This window comes from Podarcis raffonei, chromosome 3 (genome assembly GCF_027172205.1).
Source record: "Podarcis raffonei isolate rPodRaf1 chromosome 3, rPodRaf1.pri, whole genome shotgun sequence".
NCBI lineage: Eukaryota > Metazoa > Chordata > Lepidosauria > Squamata > Lacertidae > Podarcis > Podarcis raffonei.
Genome location: NC_070604.1, coordinates 5,012,501 through 5,032,096, shown reverse-complemented (window position 1 = coordinate 5,032,096; position 19,596 = coordinate 5,012,501). Strand labels below are relative to the sequence as shown.

The window sequence follows — 19,596 nt, the reverse complement described above, 5'->3', positions numbered from 1 at the left end:
TCCGTGTGCTGCTCTGGTTCACTAGAAGCAGCTTAGTCATGCTGGCCACATGACCCGGAAGCTGTATGCCGGCTCCCTTGGCCAATAAGGCGAGATGAGCACCGCAACCCCAGAGTTGGCCACAGCTGGACCTAATGGTCAGGGGTCCCTTTACCTTTACCTTTTAAAGTAAAAGGGTTTATGACTTTCCGCATCTAGGTCCAAAGGCCTCTCCCTACCCCCCCCCCAATATCTATCTAGTGTGATTATAATTTTGGAGCTCTTTCTCGGAAGGTTTAAGGTATTCAACTGGAATGACCGTGCAGTGATGTCCATTTCTGCCAGGTTTGCAGGATGGAAGGGAAAAGAGACAAGAGCAAGTGCACAAGAATTAGCTCAGTTTAATCCATGTTGATCTATATGCAAAAGTGCCTCTTGCTGCTGCTGCTGCTGCTGCTTATACCTTTTGGTGTTCACCCCTCGAAAACTCTGAGAAAGTTGGGGTATCTGATCTGGTTTTCACCATGGGAACAAAGGGCGATCAGCTGGAAGAGAAAAGGAAGGAAAGTCAAGTAGCTGAAAAAATCTGGTAATATTACCATTTCACTAGAAGGGCAGTTTGTAATGTATCTGATATTCAAGAACAAATGTGGTTCCACAGGGTGAGAAATAGTTTGTCACCAACAGAAACCCTGAAAAGAGTGGGTCAGGCTAGTAGTGCAATTGCTTTGTATTCCACACCCCCCCCAAATCACCACAAGTGAGGTCTGAAAAAACAGCACCTCCAAAAACCACTTAAATCCAAAGAGTTCACAACAATGTGGATACTGTAAAAAAGTGAGTGAGCCACAGAGGGCAATTCAAGAGAAAAGGGCTGGTGTGGAAGGAACCCATATCCAAAAAATCCCAAGGATCGCTACTTTTAATTTCCTAGGAGAAATTAGGCAAATGGCATCTGAGAAAACATGCAATACACCTCACCGAGTGAGGGATACCCTCTCCTAAATTTATGCCAATTCTAATTACTGCAACTTGAATTGTCAACAGATCTAAGGCTAAGGACACTTCCAACATGGCAGCAAAGAGTAAGCTTTGTTCACTCATTATCTACTATTTATTTATTTTAAAAATAAAAGTACAGTGGTACCCCGGGTTAAGAACTTCATTTGTTCTGGAGGTCCGTTCTTAACCTGAAACCATTCTTAACCTGAAGCACCACTTTAGCTAATAGGGCCTTCCGTTGCTGCCATGTGATTTCTGTTCTCATCCTGAAGCGAAGTTCTTAACCCGAGGTACTATTTCTGGGTTAGCGGAGTCTGTAACCTGAACTGTCTGTAACCCGAGGTACCACTGTAACCCAAAGGTCATGAATACTTTACTGTCACTGTTGGTTTTGGCTTGTTCCCAGACTCTTCACTGTTCACCAACAGTGAAGAGGAAACTAGCACTGTACCAGAAGTACATTACAAATTCTATTCAAGAAAGCAGTGCTGCTATTTGCTCTTGTTTTATGATTCCATCGCGGCCCCTGCTGCTGACCACATTGCCTGCCCTTGTCCTAATGTTGGCATACGATATGACGAAAACGGACTCGGAAGTGAGTGCCACTGAATTCATGAGGATACGTGTGCACCAGACAAGTGGTCAGGTTAGTGCAAATCGCTGCCGTGGCTTTCTTGGCAAAGTTCAGATGCTGTGACTATTCCTACTCCTCACCTTCTGGAAAAGGGGGTCATCGACAGGCACTTTGAAGTGGTCACAGAGGGCACAGAATTCTTCTCTGCTGAGGAGCCCTGAGCCATCTTTGTCTTGCTGGAGGAAGGCTGCCTGCATGTTGCTGTCTGGCAAGTAGTTATGTCTCCTCATGTGCTCCTGTATCTGCTCAGTCAGGGCATCCAGCTCCTGCTTGTCAGGCTCATCTGAAGCTAACCTACAAGGGGGGGGGGGAGGAACGTCTTTCACGAGTCGGCAAGTACGCCTCCTCCGTTGTGCACGAGCCTGTCTGGCTTGGCTACCATGATCTCGAAAGGCTTACGTACAGATCTTTAGGGCTGTCACCTTGAAGATGAACAGACTTGTCAGGGAACTGCCATCTGAGGAGCAGGAGGTGAAAGGGCTCACAGAGGGTGAGAGAGACCATTCAGCTGAGGAGGGAACCAGCAGGGGGAGAAGTGGAGTTCCAAGGGAAAGTGAGTCGGAGGGAGGGCTCAGAGACACTTCCAGCGAAAATAGTGGGGAGGTTTCAGGACCTCCTGTAGGGACACCCACTCCTCGGCGGAAACTGTCACGCCGAGAGTCCAGAAGACGCGTTTCCGTTAAGGAGCTTTTATGCTGGAAGAAGTTCCGTAAACGCCCACTGTCCGATTCAACGAGCGACTGATGGAGCCATGCTTAAGGAGCTCCGTCAGAGACAGAGGTTTGTGGACTTAGCCAAACTCTGAGGGACTGGGATTTTACGCACAAGCAGCTCACCATCCCATCACAAGACTGGTTGTTCCTTATTCACCAGCCTGTTAGCGAAGCTGATTTAAAATTAGATGAATTTGCATACTGGCGAAACCTCAACAAAGACATTCAAATTACTATTTAATAAAGGAAATCTGCCAGAAAGTCCCATCTTAAAGGGTTTGTTGTTGCTTGCTCCTAACTGACAGCCCCACTGATTAATCTACTGAATTTTTAGTGAATCCACCTACAAGAGAAAATGGTTAAGACTTGTGAATCGTAAACACTGCTGTGGCAAAATTTATCAGAATTCTGAGTAAGGTAGGAATTTCGGGTTCTATTTTGCAGCTAGACAAAGCTTTCTGTTCTCCCTCTGTCTGTTCTGGTTAAACTGCACAATTCCTAAAGTGGGAAGTTGCACATTTGACTAACAAGGGTACACCAAGAGTAGCCAACCGTTTCCTATATTGGTTCATTGAAACAACTAGGACCAAATATTCTCATTTTCCTCCTAGATATTGTTTCTTTCCTCTACAACTCACAATTTGAGACAGCAGGTGGAGAATTGCTCCCCAGCAACAAATAGCACATAGCTGCCAACATTTCCCTTTTTTAAAGGGAAATTCCCTTATTCCGAATAGGATTCCTCGCAAGAAAAGGAAAAAGTTGACAGCTACGCAAATAGCACCCTGCATGTAAAAAAGGAAAACCCCTCACCATTAGGGTAGAAAGTTTAGCATGCACCCTTTAAGAGTCTTCAAAATAAGACACGCACACCCTGGAAATGTTTGAATGGACATGATTAGAATTGATGGGAAACTAACGTAAGCGTATGAAGTGGAATGGACTCCCTCAGGGGTTGGACTGTTCTGTGATTCATTTTAAATGCCCTAGTAAATCAGGCAAAATGCCCACCTAGACTAGCACCCCAATTCCCACAGCAGCCAGTTGGATGCCTACAAGACGGGCCATGAATGAAAAAGCTCTCTCCCACTCTTACTCCCCAACAGCTAGTAAAGTAAGAGTAGTATAGGCTCCCTGAGGATTTTCATGGTACTTCCATAGTGTCCGAGGGACTGTGCTACAATGATTCCCTCCCCGTAGTGATAATGTAAGACGGAGACCTTATTCTGCACAATGAATATAATGGCCCTAGGATGGGCATGGATAGCGTCACACAAAGAAACATGGAATGAAGCTTTCCAAGAAGAATCTAATGATGTCTGGAGAAACGTTTGCATGGGTTTTCTTTAAACGCCCACCTCTTTACTGCCTCAGCTGCTGCCTGGCGAGGTGCGAAGTGATCCCTCATGGACTGCACAACTGCTGGTGGGAAACTCTCCAAATTGCCTTCCATATACTTCAGGACAAATGAATCAGCATCTATGATGATGAACCTGTGGCTGAACACTGGAATGAAAGAAAAGGAAACCAGTGTTCACCATTAAGCACGAGCTGCACAGACGATCGAGCGCTTTCTTTGAAGAGTAAGTGTCCAGTCCAAGGTGCCAAAGTTTTCATCTGATCCTGCAGCTTGGCAGTCTCCTTCGCTCTGCAAAGTGGCCAGAGCAAAACTCAGAACAGAACCTTCCATGCCTACAACCACCAGAGAGCAGAAAATGGTGCCCGATTCTACAGCTCTCTGGTGAGTCCTCTGCTGAGATAAAACAAAGGATGGACTGGCAGCATTTTCTGCTTCTGTCTCGATTCCATATTGCTTTGTTCTCCCTACAATGTAGAGGGTAATGCAAAAGGGATCTGGAGGTCAGAGACCTTAAAGAACTCTGATTCCTCAGCAAAGGGTTCAGCAGTGCTTTAGCCAGCTTGCTGGTTCTGAGCTAGCTGGGTTTAAACATTGTGCCTCACGAATGCAAGGGAAATTGGACAAAACGTTTCTAAACGGTCTATTATGACTTCAAGATTTATTATTCAACTGCATGCCAAGATATTGACCAGCACAATAGCAAAGGCAGACGACATTCTGGATAGCTAACACAGAAAACACCAGCAACATTGCTGTTTTCTACATAAGAGCATCCAATTTACTTACCTGCTGTCTTCTACTCACCTTCCACCATGGCTCCAATGGTGAAGTCAGCTGGCTCATAGTAAACAGGAATGTCTGTAGTGGACCCTGGCTTGCACACCCTGGTCTTGGCTAGGAATTTGCCTCCAATTCTTCCTGAATTGCGCATAGGTCGCTCATAGATGCTCATCATGTCGGTGGCAAGGCAATAGGAGAGCACAAAATGACGCTTACTGTCTTCAGGATTGGGAGATTCCTGCAGAGATTACATACAGAGATCACTGCACTGGGAGCAGCAACAGGCAGTGTGGTTGGGATGGCACCTCGCACCTGACTGCCCCCCAACTGTGCTGCCGCCCCCACCCCATCCCGTCTGTCTCTCCGTCCTGGTATATAGCACAGCACACACACACACCCCTGTTTGCTTCTGTCAGACAGGAAACAACTGAGTCGGTTAAAAATCTGCTTCCAAAAAGCTAAGAATTCAGAAAGGCTCTTAAGAAGGCTCTGAAGCACTGGTTCCCAACCTCTTTTTTAGCCATGCTCCACCTAAGCACCTCTAAAATCCTGATGCCCCCCTCCCCGTGAGATATAATTCTTATTATTCAAAAAGTGAACTCCTATTCACGTGGAGGAAGCCTAAAAGGCCATTCACTGTTAATAACTCATTCTTGAATTGCCCCCCTTAAAAATCAAATTGCCCCCCTGTGGGAACCACGGCTCTAAAGGACGTGACAAGGCACATTTCTCACAGTCTGTTCCTGTAGAAAACAGGGTCTCCATTTGTAAATTCAACAGTTGTCAACTCTGTTGTTTGTTAACGGTCTGTAGTTCTGATGCTGGACTTTGCTGAGAAGGTTGAGGATGCAATGAGGAAAATGGGAGACATTACTAAGGCAATACAGCAGGAATGTGTGCCACCTTTTATCACAGCCTCTGCTACTCTTTTCCTTCCTTCAATGCCTCCTCACTGTTATGCTGCAGATTAAAACTCCTCAGCACAGGGAATTTTGCTTGGCTTTAAATGCCATGTACATTGATGAAGAAATAACATCACTAAACCGATACCCTGAGATGTTGAAAGCATCATGAAAAGGATTAACGTTACGACTTAATGAGTAGATTGATCAATGGATGCTGCAATCCAAATGCCATCTGCATCAAGACTGGGCAGCAGGGTGCATGTCCCTCCATGCGGCCCCAACGGCCTCTGCTTGCAGAGTAATGCCAACATCGCTCTGCTGGCACGGACCTCCCTCTCCCACCTGCTGAAGGGATCCCTGTGTGTGGCAGAGCATTCCAGGCTGGGCAGAGGTTGAGCTGGCTTCTGATCTACTAGGTCCTGAGCCCAGGGCACTGCCCTCACTTGCTGGCATCAGGCCCATTCTGGGACAGATCACAGCGCCAGCTCCAGGCTGGCACAGTGACCTGCCTGTTCCCTTCTGCCCCAGCCAGCCAGCGAGCAGCAGCAGGCCAGGTGAAGCAGCATCCCCTATGCCTCATTTAGGCTTCACCCCTGCCCAGACACTTTGCCTCAGTCTTCTCCGATAAAGAAAACAATGCCCGACCTGAAGAATTTGGAGCAAATGATTCAGCAGAGGAAACACAGCCCAGAATAACTAAGGAGATAGTACAAGAATACTTGGCTAGTCTAGATGTATTCAAGTCTCCAGGGCCAGATGAACTGCATCCAAGAGTATTGAAAGAACTGGCAGATGTGATTTCAGAACCACTGGCAGTCATCTTTGAGAATTCCTGGAGAACAGGCGAAGTCCCGGCAGACTGGAGGAGGGCAAATGTTGTCCCTATTTTCAAAAAGGGGAAAAGAGAGGACCCAAATAATTACCGCCCAGTCAGTCTGACATCAATACCAGGGAAGATTCTGGAGCAGATCATTAAGCAAACAGTATGTGAGCACCTGGAAAGGAATGCTGTGATCACCAATAGTCAGCATGGATTTCTGAAAAATAAGTCATGTCAGACTAACCTGATCTCGTTTTTTGACAGAATTACAAGCCTGGTAGATGAAGGGAACGCAGTGGATGTAGCCTACCTTGATTTCAGCAAGGCATTTGACAAGGTGCCCCATGATATTCTTGTAAAGAAGCTGGTAAAATGCGGTCTTGACTATGCTACCACTCAGTGGATTTGTAACTGGCTGACTGACCGAACCCAAAGGGTGCTCATCAATGGTTCCTCTTCATCCTGGAGAAGAGTGACTAGTGGGGTGCCACAGGGTTCTGTCTTGGGCCCGGTCTTATTCAACATCTTTATCAACGACTTGGATGATGGACTCAAGGGCATCCTGATCAAATTTGCAGATGACACCAAACTGGGAGGGGTGGCTAACACCCCAGAGGACAGGAACACACTTCAAAACGACCTTGACAGATTAGAGAACTGGGCCAAAACAAACAAGATGAATTTTAACAGGGAGAAATGTAAAGTATTGCACTTGGGCAAAAAAAATGAGAGGCACAAATACAAGATGGGTGACACCTGGCTTGAGAGCACTACATGTGAAAAGGATCTAGGAGTCTTGGTTGACCACAAACTTGACATGAGCCAACAGTGTGACGTGGCAGCTAAAAAAGCCAATGCAATTCTGGGCTGCATCAATAGGAGTATCGCATCTAGATCAAGGGAAGTAATAGTGCCACTGTATTCTGCTCTGGTCAGACCTCACCTGGAGTACTGTGTCCAGTTCTGGGCACCACAGTTCAAGAAGGACATTGACAAACTGGAACGTGTCCAGAGGAGGGCAACCAAAATGGTCAAAGGCCTGGAAACGATGCCTTATGAGGAACGGCTAAGGGAGCTGGGCATGTTTAGCCTGGAGAAGAGGAGGTTAAGGGGTGATATGATAGCCATGTTCAAATATATAAAAGGATGTCACATAGAGGAGGGAGAAAGGTTGTTTTCTGCTGCTCCAGAGAAGCGGACACGGAGCAATGGATCCAAACTACAAGAAAGAAGATTCCACCTAAACATTAGGAAGAACTTCCTGACAGTAAGAGCTGTTCGACAGTGGAATTTGCTGCCAAGGAGTGTGGTGGAGTCTCCTTCTTTGGAGGTCTTTAAGCAGAGGCTTGACAACCATATGTCAGGAGTGCTCTGATGGTGTTTCCTGCTTGGCAGGGGGTTGGACTCGATGGCCCTTGTGGTCTCTTCCAACTCTATGATTCTATGATTCTATGATTCTATGACACTCCTACTTTTGGAGTAATCTTCCATGCTACACAAAAATCCAACCATTTGGGGGTTTGAAAGATTGCCCTTAGAGATGAGAACACCCAATCTCCAAAACATCCAGAAAGCACGTCAGGACATCTCACCATCCTAACTGCATAGCGCAAGACTTTGCGGTCGTTCTCTAGCATCTTCAGAACGTTTTTCTTGGGCGCTTGAGGAATCAGACTGAAGCAGTTTTGGAGAGAGTCTTCAAGGAAACCAAAACCGTTGTACGGAGGGATTTCCTGCAGAGGAAAGAAGTCACAAATAAAGAAGTATAATGCAACGCTCTGCAACTTTCTTCACAAGATCATAGAGTGGACTTCATTCACTTTGCACCTTCTGTTGTATCACCATTATCCTCCATTACAGCAGAGATGCAGGGGTGTGTGACAGTCCCCTGTCAATACCCTCTGAGGTGTCCCAGCTAACTTCATCCCCAGGTTTCTGCTGATGTCAGATCTCTGGTGTTATGTCAGTTGGCAGACCATCCTTTGTAGAACTGATCGCTCCCTGTCTGTCTTGGAGAGCTGATTTGAGTTTTATTGAGGGGAGCTAATGACAGTGGATGATCTCCCAACAGCTGTCAATCAGTATCCCATTTTTGGAATGAGATACTTATTAGAGGTGGCTACCCTCCAACTTAACATGAAAATGCAGTTTGTCCAATTGAATTGGGGAGGGGGGGAGTGAGGATGTCTCTCTGGCGTGCAGCCTTAGCAGAGCCCCTGTGAGGCTCCATCTTGAACCTACATATGGTTCAACATTGATGGGGGAAAGATGCATAATCATTTGGCTGCAGAGCTAATGCTAAGCTAACCACTAAAAAAAGGACCAGAATGCTCTAGGAATGGTTGCTGTGGCTTGCCAAGACTCCATAAGCAGAGAGGTGTTTGCAAATAATAATAATAATAATAATAATAATAATAATAATAATAATAATAATAATATATTATTTATAACCCACCCATCTGGCTGAGTTTCCCCAGCCACTCTGGGCGGCTCCCAATCGCATGTTAAAAACAATACAGCATTAAATATTAAAAAACTTTCCTAAACAGGGCTGCCTTCAGATGTCTTTTAAAAATAGGATAACTGCTTATTTCCTTGACATCTGAAGGGAGGGTGTTCCACAGGGTGGGTGCCACTACCGAGAAGGCCCTATAATAATAATAATAATAATAATTTATTATTTATACCCCGCCCATCTGGCTGGGCCTCCCCAGCCACTCTGGGCGGCTTCCATAAAAACCAAAAATACAATAAAATATCACACGTTAAAAACTTCCCTGAACAGGGCTGCCTTAAGATGTCTTCTGAATGTCAGGTAGTTGTTTATCTCTTTGACATCTGCTGGAAGGGCATTCCACAGGGCGGGCGCCACTACCGAGAAGGCCCTCTGCCTGGTTCCCTGTAGCTTTGCTTCTCGCAATGAGGGAACCGCCAGAAGGCCCTCGGCGCTAGACCTCAGCGTCCGGGCAGAATGATGGGGGTGGAGACGCTCCTTCAGGTATACTGGACCGAGGCCGTTTAGGGCTTTAAAGGTCAGCACCAACACTTTGAATTGTGCTCGGAAACGTACTGGGAGCCAATGTAGGTCTTTCAAGACCGGTGTTATATGGTCTCGGCGGCCGCCCCCAGTCACCAGTCTAGCTGCTGCATTCTGGATTAGTTGTAGTTTCCGAGTCACCTTCAAAGGTAGCCCCACGTAGAGCGCATTGCAGTAATCCAAGCGGGAGATAACCAGAGCATGCACCACTCTGGCGAGACAGTCCGCAGGCAGATAGGGTCTCAGCCTACGTACCAGATGGAGCTGGTAAACAGCTGCCCTGGACACAGATTTGACCTGTGCCTCCATGGACAGCTGTGAGTCCAAAATGACTCCCAGGCTGCGCACCTGGTCCTTCAGGGGCACAGTTACCCCATTCAGGACCAGGGAATCCTCCACACCTGCCCGCCTCCTGTCCCCCCCAAAAACAGTACCCTCTGTCTGGTTCCCTGTAGCCTCACTTCTCGCAATAAGGGAACCACCAGAAGGCCCTTGGCGCTGGACCTCAGTGTCTGGGCTGAACGATGGGGGTGGAGACGCTCCTTCAGGTATACAGGACCGAGGCCGTTTAGGGCTTTAAAGGTCAGCACCAACACTTTGAATTGTGCTCGGAAACGTACTAGGAGCCAATGCAGATCTCTCTGGACTGGTGTTATGTGATCCCGGCGGCCACTCCCAGTCCCCAGTCTAGCTGCCGCATTCTGGATTAATTGCAGTTTCCGGGTCACCTTCAAAGGTGCCCCCTTACTCAGTTGAGTTTCCTTGCAAGCAAGCAGGGTAGGGACTGGAGCCTTAGCCTTGAGTCAAACACCGATCGCTCTTCCATCTTCCCCCTCCTGCTCCCTGCCATTACCTGCTTGATTTCCTCCGGAGGCGGCTTCCTTACATCGACTGGATGGAAGTCAGTGATGCCAAACTTATCCTGATAAAACTGCCGTGTGAACTCATCACAATCATAGATGAAAAAAGAGCGCCCAAGGAGCGTAGTGGATTTGCCTACGGCAAAATCTTTAGCCGTGAACCATTCCAGGACCTCCTGATCAGAGATCTCCAGCACACAAGTTGGGAAGGGTCCTAGCGGAAGAAAGAGGGTTAGATGTGTCCTGCCTCCGATTACTCCTAAGGAAGGAGAGTATTCAGCTGCCGAAAGAAGGACAAACTACCGTATTTTTCGCTCTATAAGACGCACTTTTCCCCTCCTTAAAAGTAAGGGGAAATGTGTGTGCGTCTTATGGAGCGAATGCAGGCTGCGCAGCTATCCCAGAAGCTAGAACAGCAAGAGGGATTGCTGCTTTCACTGTGCGAGTCAGAATATTTTTTTCTTGTTTTCCTCCTCCAAAAATAGGTGCGTCTTATGGTCTGGTGTGTCTTATAGAGTGAAAAATACGGTATCTCCGGGGACAAACAGTCGCAATGGTGATAACACTGCAGCCTCAGTGCCTCAGCAATTTAAATGGGACAAGCAATTTTAAACAGATCAAAACCGATCATGCTTAAACTCTGGAAGTAATTTCCAAAGGATCTCAGAATGTATCATCAGGCAATATTTAGAAAACTAAAGAAAATGCAGCAAGCATCCTTCAGAAAGACAAGAGTATGTTTAGGACTTTAGACAGCAATATGATCCAAACAGGGCATTCAACTGGTATGGTGGATAACTGCTTTAACCCCATTGCATGCTAGAAGACCTGTCTAATTCTACCAAAACTGTCTGAAAAAGGGCCCTCTCCCAGCCTCACACATACTTCTCATCCTGGCTACTGTCTGCCATAGATCAAGCTCCCACTTTCCCATATTAATGCCTTCAGGGCTGTTTTCCAGCCGGAGCTAACCAGAGCTCAGCTCCAGCACCATTGCCATTCTAAGAGAACAAGGGAGAAGTTAATGGTGAACTCCAGCACCTCCTTTTCTAGAAAAATAGCACTGAATGTGTTACTGGTATGCAAAATGTTAATGGGATTCACACTGCACCCAAATACTCTTGCTTGCACACATACCTTCTGCACGCCAATTTTTCCAGTTAAGTATGCCTTTTACACATGAACCCTAAAAGGTTAAGCACAGGTGCCCTTTACCTTTCTTCTCTGCAAGCTTTTTGGGCAGGTGCTGGCGCCTTATCAGCACAGGGAAAGGGTCTCTGCCGTCATTCCGCTCATGCACCTCCCGGACCTCCACGGTGTCGTCTGCCAAGTAGTAGTGGATGATGAAACGCCGGTTCTCACCAAACATGCTCTCGGTATCATCCCACATGGCATAGAAGCGAAGGACCTGTAAGGCACGGGAGGGGCCAGAACTCAGGGTGAGAGGGAACAGACTTTGCCCAGCCCCACTGAATCTCAGCCTCCACTGAAAAAGGCCCTCAGGGATCAGGGACCCTAAGAAAAAGATGCAGTCAGAGGAGGCAGTCTTAGATGATGATGATGAAGATGATGATGAAGAAGAATTTATTTGTACCCCACCTTTTCCCCTGGTGGGGCTCAAAGGCAACTTACAGATAAAAACCAAGTATTGCTAAACCAAGTATTGCTAAAAGCACAGGGAAAACAACAAATAAAACACAATCAAACATTAATAGAATTAAAACTACATGCATATAAAAATCTGTTTAAAACATGCTGAATGGATGTAGATGGTCTGACTTAGTATAAGGTAGCTGTGTAAATCATATGAGAATGCCAGTAATAACCCCAAGTTCTAAATAAAGGAAGGAGAGGGAGGGAGGAAAGAAGGAAGGAAGGAAGGAAGGAAGGAAGGAAGGAAGGAAGGAAGGAAGGAAGGAAGGAAGGAGCGAGCAAACAGAGTCTCTATTTCATACAGGCACATTATTATAATTATAATTATTATTCAGACTGCCTTTTTAGTGCTTAATCTTCTCCTGTTTTACTTGTTTTGTTTACTTACATGTTTTATTGATTGCTATTTTCTTGATTTTATCATAGGGGGCTAGTTTCCTGCTTTGAATTTACGGTGTATTATTATTATAACTACTACTACTGGTAGTAGTAAAGGTAAAGGTACCCCTGCCCGTACGGGCCAGTCTTGACAGACTCTAGGGTTGTGCGCTCATCTCACTCTAGAGGCCGGGAGCCAGCGCTGTCCGCAGACACTTCCGGGTCACGTGGCCAGCGTGACGAAGCTGCTCTGGCGAACCGGCACCAGAGCAGCACACGGAAACGCTGTTTACCTTCCCGCTAGAAAGCGGTACCTATTTATCTACTTGCACTTAGGGGTGCTTTCGAACTGCTAGGTGGGCAGGAGCTGGGACCGAACGACGGGAGCTCACCCCGCAGTGGGGATTCGAACCACCGACCATGCGATCGGCAAGTCCTAGGCACTGAGGTTTTACCCACAGCGCCACCCGTGTCCCACTGGTAGTAGTAGTAGTAGTAGTATTAATCATCATCATCATCATCATTATATAGAAAGGTCTGTTAGAAAGAATCTGAAATAGAACAAACCAGAGACTCACCTTCTTGTCAAAGGCCAAAAACTGCTTGAGTTGGTCGAAATCCGAGGGTGTGACATATGTGCGCAGAGGCATCTTACGCAGCTCTGTGTAAGGGTCAAAAATCATTCTCTCCGGAGGGTTCAGTTCTATTCCCTGGCTCTCCAGAAAAGTCTAGGAAAAGACAGCCATGTCATTAATACCGGGCTAAAGACAGCAAGGAACTGAAGAACAGCAAAGGGGCTTCGATTTACAAAATCTCCATCCAAGGGGCAGTTTAATCCAAGACAAGGAACTCATGAGTCACTTAATATCAGCAGCCAGAAACATCATGACCAGACACTGGAAGGACCTATCAAGAGGGAACACAGACAGACCACCGGTATCAAAATGTATGGGAAAGTTGACCAACAAACTTAAACTAGCACAGGGACAAACAAAGGGGGATGCCTTCGCCCCAGTGTGGTTCCTGTTCATCACACAGCACAACACGACAACAGCATACAAATCAATGGGGCTTAACTGACCCAACAATCTGTCTCCCCAAACACATAAAAACAAACCACATTGCAATTAACAGAACACAACCAACCAAGCTCAGGAACCCCCTGATCTATCACAATATCGACAAAAAATAAAAATATATATGAACAAGGACCTGCCCATGGGGTGTTGACCCAACCCCCTACCACAGGCATGGCCAAACTTGGCCCTCCAGCTGTTTAGGGACTACAACTCCTATCATCCCTAGCTAACAGGACCAGTGGTCAGGGATGATGGGAATTGTAGTCCCAAAACAGCTGGAGGGCCAAGTTTGGCCATGCCTGCCCTACCACTAACACTAGGCAACAGAACGAAAGAACAGTACAACCCCCCTCTCTCTACCCCCCTCTCTCTCCCCCTCATTTCCCCCCAACTGCAAGATGTCTATGACAAAAGTGTCTCCCTAAATGTAAATGAACTGTGAAAAAGAATCTATGAATTGAAAGGGGAGACAAAAGATGTACGTTTCCCTCTCTATCTGTTTTGTAACATGTCTATTGCAATACTGCAATTGACTCATTTCCTACTTTTCCCCCAGTCAGTTCTGGAAATGAGCAGCCCAGGTGCCAGTACCTGTGTGAAGGCATCACAATCAACGATCCGGAAGGTCTTTCCATAGATAGTGATGTTGATTCCTCTGTTCAGGTCTTTCCAATGATAATGGTCCCCGCGATCGTTCTTGGGCAGACGTTGGCGTTTGATGAACTTGCCCTGGGGAATCCCAGAGTTTTCCACAATGGGCTCCATGACAGACATGCTATCGTCTTCCAGGTAATAATAAATGCCCACTTGGCGGATGCGGAAATGCTCTTCCGTAGATATGGGGACATCTTCCTGAAAGTAACCGTCAAACTTCAGCACCTGCGGGGAAAGGAGCCCCGTGAGACACAAGGAATTTCTTTCATGGTAAAATCGCAGGAGACACCCTTGCAGAAGAATGTGTCATTTTAGGAGGTGAAACTTAATTTTTGCAAATTTCTTCAGTGAAGGTTCTTAAAAGTATGTTTTTGAGCCTGCTATTATTTTTGTGCTTGGACAACATTTAGCTTGGTAAGTCTACATATGATGGAGAAGCACATAAACTGCTTTGGGAAAACCAAAGAATTTAAATTTTACCTTCTCAGAATATCAGGTAATGCTAAATAAGTAATGATAATAATATTAATATATAATATAAATGCAAATACTTGGCAATCTTTTTAAAGAAAAAAAATACTGAAACTTTTCAACATACAATGCAATAAAAAACAAACTAATCTAGGTAAAAAGAAAACAACCAAAAAAGAAAAAGAAAAGGGGGAATGCAAAGCTCTCTATCAGAGGTAGATCTTAACCCTTGTCTCACACAAAAGGAGGTGGAACATCCAAGCTCTTATACATGATATAACTGAAAGTATTTGGCACTTATTTCTATGCCGTTTTGCACACATTTTACTTAAACTAAATTATTTTACAAAACTAACATATTAATGTAACCAAAATACCTTTTGAATTCCCAAGCCATGGTACAACAATTTTAGCAACCCTGGTTTTAGGAATTTAAAAGCTGAAAAATTCAGCACGCCCTTCTCTTGCAGGGAGCGGATCCTGTGAGAGCGGGAGCACATGGGGACATGCTAAACGCAGGAGGTATAAAAGGATTTGGTGTCTCTGGAAACAGGAGGAAAGCTCCATCCAACATGAAACCAATGGCAGCAACTAGCTGCCCAATGGTCTCCATTCCCTTTAGTCCTATGAAAACAGGTCAGGTGGGCCTAAGATGTGGCCCTGAGGTTAAATGTCTTTCAACCAAGAGGAATTTGGAGAAAATAAAACAATAACTTTCTTTCCTCAGCACAGGTGATCCTGGAGAATGAGCTTGTTCGAGGTGCAATTATAGGGTGTACTGAATTAATTATATTGTTTATATTGATACGAGCTGCATTAAGGTTTAATGAGAAAGGTTGTCTATAAGTGTAGAAACGTTTTAATAAATTAACTGCTAGATACCAACAATAAACAGCTAATCAGTCCTTAACTGCTGCTGAAAAAACATGCCTGTGCTTTCATATTATTATCCAATTTGTTTTAGAAATACTGCCAGTGGTTTGTTCAAACAACACCTAATACTATGGACTATCCCAATTTGCATTCTACCTGGATATTGATCAAAAATTAGTACCTCAGAAAACAGGTACTGATTTTCTCATAAAACCATATAATTTTATCATCTGCATGGTGCGAAGAAAACCACATTTTCTCGCCAGCTGTTTTTTTTGCTCTGTGGAGGTTAATTCCAGACTTAAACTAACTACACACCATAGATTTAAAGCACTTGATTTCTCCAAATAAACCGGGTAAAACTGCAGTTTACCCCTCTCAGAGCTGAAATTCCCAACACCCATAAAAAAATACAATTTCTGGAATACTTTTGGGGGGCATCACATGCTTTAAATGCATGGAGTCCTCTTGAGAGAGAAAAACAGCTGGAAAGAGGCAATTGGGGAAGGAAACATGGGCAGAAAGAACTTGCCCTTAGTAAACTTTAAATTGTCCTCCTCCTCTGGACTGGGATTCAGCTGTGACTCAGTTCTGACACAAAACTCTGACACCTGCACACCTAGTTTAGTCCACACAGCAGAGTTCTGAAAACAGAAACATGAATATGCTCATCAGTTCTCTTGCCATCATTAATCTCTTCCAATTATTCGGACTTCTAGCTTCTAGGAGAACTCTTAGGACACTGAAACAGCATGGTTTCTAAGCAAAGAATTTCTTTTTCAAGCCAGGCTTTGGTTGTTTTGGGCCAAAGACATATTTGAAAATAATGTTTTCTAAAATCTTTTGTTCCCTGAGCTTCCCAACAGACACTTTTCCAGGACTGGGCATTTCTGAAATGAGATGTTTTTGAACAGTACCTTTTTGTCAAAAGCCACATGGGCTGGGATGAAGTCTGAAGGTGGGGCTTGCTTGGCTTGGCCGTAGGTCAAAGTGGGTCTCTTGTTGGCCAGTTCATCCAGTTCAGCTGGGGACAACTGGTTGACATGCAGCCGTTGGCCACCGATCCCTGTGGTTGGAAGCCGCTTAAACGCAAAGCCATTCTTGTAACCCAAGGTCTGAGAGCGGTGAAAGGCAGTTTTCTAAGGGAAGAAAGAAAACCAAGAGTCGGATGCGGGACAGATCACTGTCATTGCTGAGCAAAGGTGCATAATGTACAGTGGCTGGGGGCGGGAACACCCTGCGTAGTGGGATAGGGTCAGAGCACATGCTGTGATCCTTGGCATGAAATTGTGGGAGTTGCATGAGTGCTCCAGTTCCCAGCCATGCAGCCGGGAGATGGGGGGGAAGGATTTTGCGCCTCAAAAATGTCACGCAGACCTGCTGAATGCCTTTAGAAGTGGCTTATTTATAGGAGACGCCTCCAAACGCTTTAGTGAAGGATGATCGGGATCCATTCCAGGGATATGGAGTTGTCCCTAAGGCATGCCACTCTCCCAAACACAAAAACAATCCTCTCCCTCTCAAACTTTAAATCGCTTCAACCTTCTTCTTCCACAATCTGAATGTCACCCCCTGTCCCAATGTGTGGCTTCCTCTACTACTTATATTATTTTTATTTATTAAATTTGTTAGTCACTTTATCTTGCCCAAGGCAACGCAGAGCAGACTGCAAACAAACAACCCTCGCACGTAGATACATTCATGACCAGTGGGAGAGAAGGAAATACAATACAAACACCCTTTTGGGTTTTCTGGTCAGGGATCCATGGGGAGGGTGGATGTTTCTGAAGAGGCCTGGATATCTGGCTTTGCATAGAGGAGAGGGGAGACGGTGGAATATGCAGAGGGTTGGATGCCCTGTTCCAGGGATGGTGGAGAACTTGGTTCAAATCCCCGCAATGACGGGGTGAGCTCCCCTTGCTTGGTCCCTGCTCCTGCCCACCTAGCAGTTCGAAAGCATGTCAAAGTGCAAGTAGATAAATAGGTACCGCTCTGGCGGGAAGGTAAACGGCGTTTCCGTGCGCTGCTCTGGTTCGCCAGAAGCGGCTTAGTCATGCTGGCCACATGACCTGGAAGCTGTACGCCGGCTCCCTCAGCCAATAAAGCGAGATGAGCGCCGTAACTCCCGAGTCATCTGCGACTGGACCTAATGGTCAGGGGTCCCTTTACCTTTACACTTGCTAAGGGGGATGCGGGTGGTGCTGTGGTGTACACCACTGAGCCTAGGGCTTGCCAATCAGAAAGTCAGCGGTTCGAATCCCCGTGACGGGATGAGCTCCCATTGCTCGGTCCCTGCTCCTGCCAACCTAGCAGTTCGAAAGCACATTGAAGTGCAAGTAGATAAATAGGTACCGCTCCGGTGGGAAGGTAAACGGTGTTTCCGTGCACTGCTCTGGTTCGCCAGAAGCAGCTTAGTCATGCTGGCCACATGACCCAGAAGCTGTCTGCGGACAAACACCGGCCCCTCGGCCAATAAAGTGAGATGAGCGCCGCAACCCCAGAGTCCTCCACGACTGGACCTAATGGCCAGGGGTCCCTTTACCTTTAGGTCCATAAATTACCATAAAGCATACACAGTCACACCTCCGGTTGAAATAGCAGTGGGATGAATATTTTCGGGTTGCGCTCCGCGGTGACCCAAAAGTAACCTCGCGCGTTACTTGCGGGTTTCTCCGCTCGCGCATGCGCAGACGCACAAAACAACGTCATGCGCAGAAGTGGTGAAACACGACCCACACATGCGCAGACGCGTCTTACGTTTACTTCAAGATGCGAACGGGGCTCCGGAATGGATCCTGTTCGTATCCGGAGGTACCACTGTATTCCACACAGAAAACAGCGACAATTGGTTGTTGACAAAGGACAGCTGGACATACAAAGAACCCCATTACCTCCAGCAGCTTAGGGCCCCATCCAACCTCGATCCGGCCCTGGGGCCAGGCATTCAGCCCCCCGCTCCCCGCAAAGACCCTCCTTCCGCGGGGCGAGCGGGGCGCAGGCAGGGGCGCTTTGTGCGCCCCGCGTCCCGGGGAAGGAGCGCGGCTCGGGGGCTGGCGGGGCGCCTGTGCTCACCGTGGGGTCCCGGAACGACGAGCCCGGCAGGAGGGGCAGCCCTTGCACCGGCTGGGAGCTCATGGCGCCGAGCGGCGGCCGGGCGGCGGCTCCCTTCCCCGTTCGCAGCCGGGCAACGCGTGCGTTTCCTCGGCGACCGGCGACGCGCCGAGATGGAGCGCCCCTCCTTGCGCGCGCTTTGCGCAGCCCCTCCTCCTTCGCCTGCTTCCCGCTCCCTCCCAGCAAAAAAAGTCGTGTGCTTCTTGCATTTCCTCGAATCGTAGTTGCCCCCCTCCAATATGTTGGGCCGGGGGGGGCACGGAAGAGACCTCGACCCCTAGGAGTTGGCACCAATGTTTACAGTGTAATTTTAGCATCGTGGCAGGTGCTTCTGTACGAAAAAAATGCTTAGGACCGGATAGCACAATACGGGATTAAGTGCATTTCTTTAAAAAATGACTCTGAACTTTTTGTAGATGAAGTTTGAAAGTGGCATGGCATTGTTAGTGAGACGCCCCCACCCCTCCCTAATTTGCAAGGAAAAGAGACAAGACACTTTCCATGGAAAGTGAAATTGCTTCCAGGACAATTCTCACCATCCTGCCAGAGTTCTTTGCTGCTTCCCCACCAACCAGCCACCCCATGGAACAATTTCTCCCATAAGTTCCTCTAAGAGTCTTCTCTTTTCTTTCAGATTCAGTGACAAAATACACAGCTGACTGGAATATTTATTTTAAATTTCTCAACTTTTATTCTTGATTCCCTTCAACATTTGTTAATACAGTATAAATGTGCAAATGTTCCGAACAATACAGACTTCAGGAGATAAACAAGGAGAAGTCATTTGTGCAGTATCAAAACTAACACCCCTTGGTTGAAAAAAGAAAATACAACCCCCCTCCCTTATTTATAATGTATTTTTTAAAATTATCATTAAAAACCGTCCCTTGAAAGGCATAAGTACACAAAACACACCAGAAGCACCTAGCATGTGCTCCTCTAATTATGTACTGGAAAAAATAAGTTCACATAACTCAGCCCTTGTTCTGCCTAAACACCTCACCTGAACAGTTGAAATTTATTTATTTATTAAATTCATATCCTTCCCAAGCCCACGAACAACAATGTATGAGGCTGCAGATGACATTCTCATCCCCCAATTCTTGGTGAGCATGTATTATTGTAAATAGGCTTACATTTTCAATTGCTGTTGATCATCTAGACGTAATGGCGTCTGCAAAGTAAAAGTTGCAGGTTTCTGTCTGATTGTTCTATAGAAGATAATCAGTTTTACTTTACCGGTCAACAAACCTTTGAATTAACACATCTGTCCTGCCTAAGTCTCCT

General features: G+C 46.4%; 1 protein-coding gene across 2 annotated transcripts; it reads right to left on the bottom strand.

Moving 5' to 3' along the window:
- Positions 1-360: 360 nt before the first annotated feature.
- Positions 361-18,425, bottom strand: EFHC1 (EF-hand domain containing 1). 2 transcript variants are annotated; one of them, XM_053380402.1, is made up of 11 exons: positions 18,271-18,422; positions 16,116-16,337; positions 13,792-14,079; positions 12,700-12,849; positions 11,306-11,498; positions 10,084-10,304; positions 7,786-7,926; positions 4,493-4,706; positions 3,687-3,834; positions 1,696-1,909; positions 361-524 (listed from the first exon to the last, which is right to left on the bottom strand). In XM_053380402.1, the coding sequence occupies exons 1-11, from the start codon at positions 18,331-18,333 to the stop codon at positions 453-455; spliced, it is 1,926 nt and encodes a 641-aa protein (XP_053236377.1). In that variant the 5' UTR covers positions 18,334-18,422; the 3' UTR covers positions 361-452. The 2 variants fall into 2 exon arrangements, with proteins under 2 accessions (XP_053236377.1, XP_053236378.1); XM_053380403.1 differs by lacking the exon at positions 1,696-1,909 and having other exon boundaries at positions 18,271-18,425.
- Positions 18,426-19,596: the final 1,171 nt, after the last annotated feature.

Coding starts and splice junctions, on each gene's coding strand:
- EFHC1 (XM_053380402.1), bottom strand. CDS start 18,333: ATGAGCTCCCAGCCGGTGCAAGGGCTGCCCCTCCTGCCGGGCTCGTCG. Junction 11,499..12,699: donor TTTTGGCCTTTGACAAGAAG/GTGAGTCTCTGG, acceptor CGTGCCTTACAG/GTCCTTCGCTTCTATGCCAT. Junction 1,910..3,686: donor GCAGCTGAGGCAGTAAAGAG/GTGGGCGTTTAA, acceptor CCCCCCTTGTAG/GTTAGCTTCAGATGAGCCTG.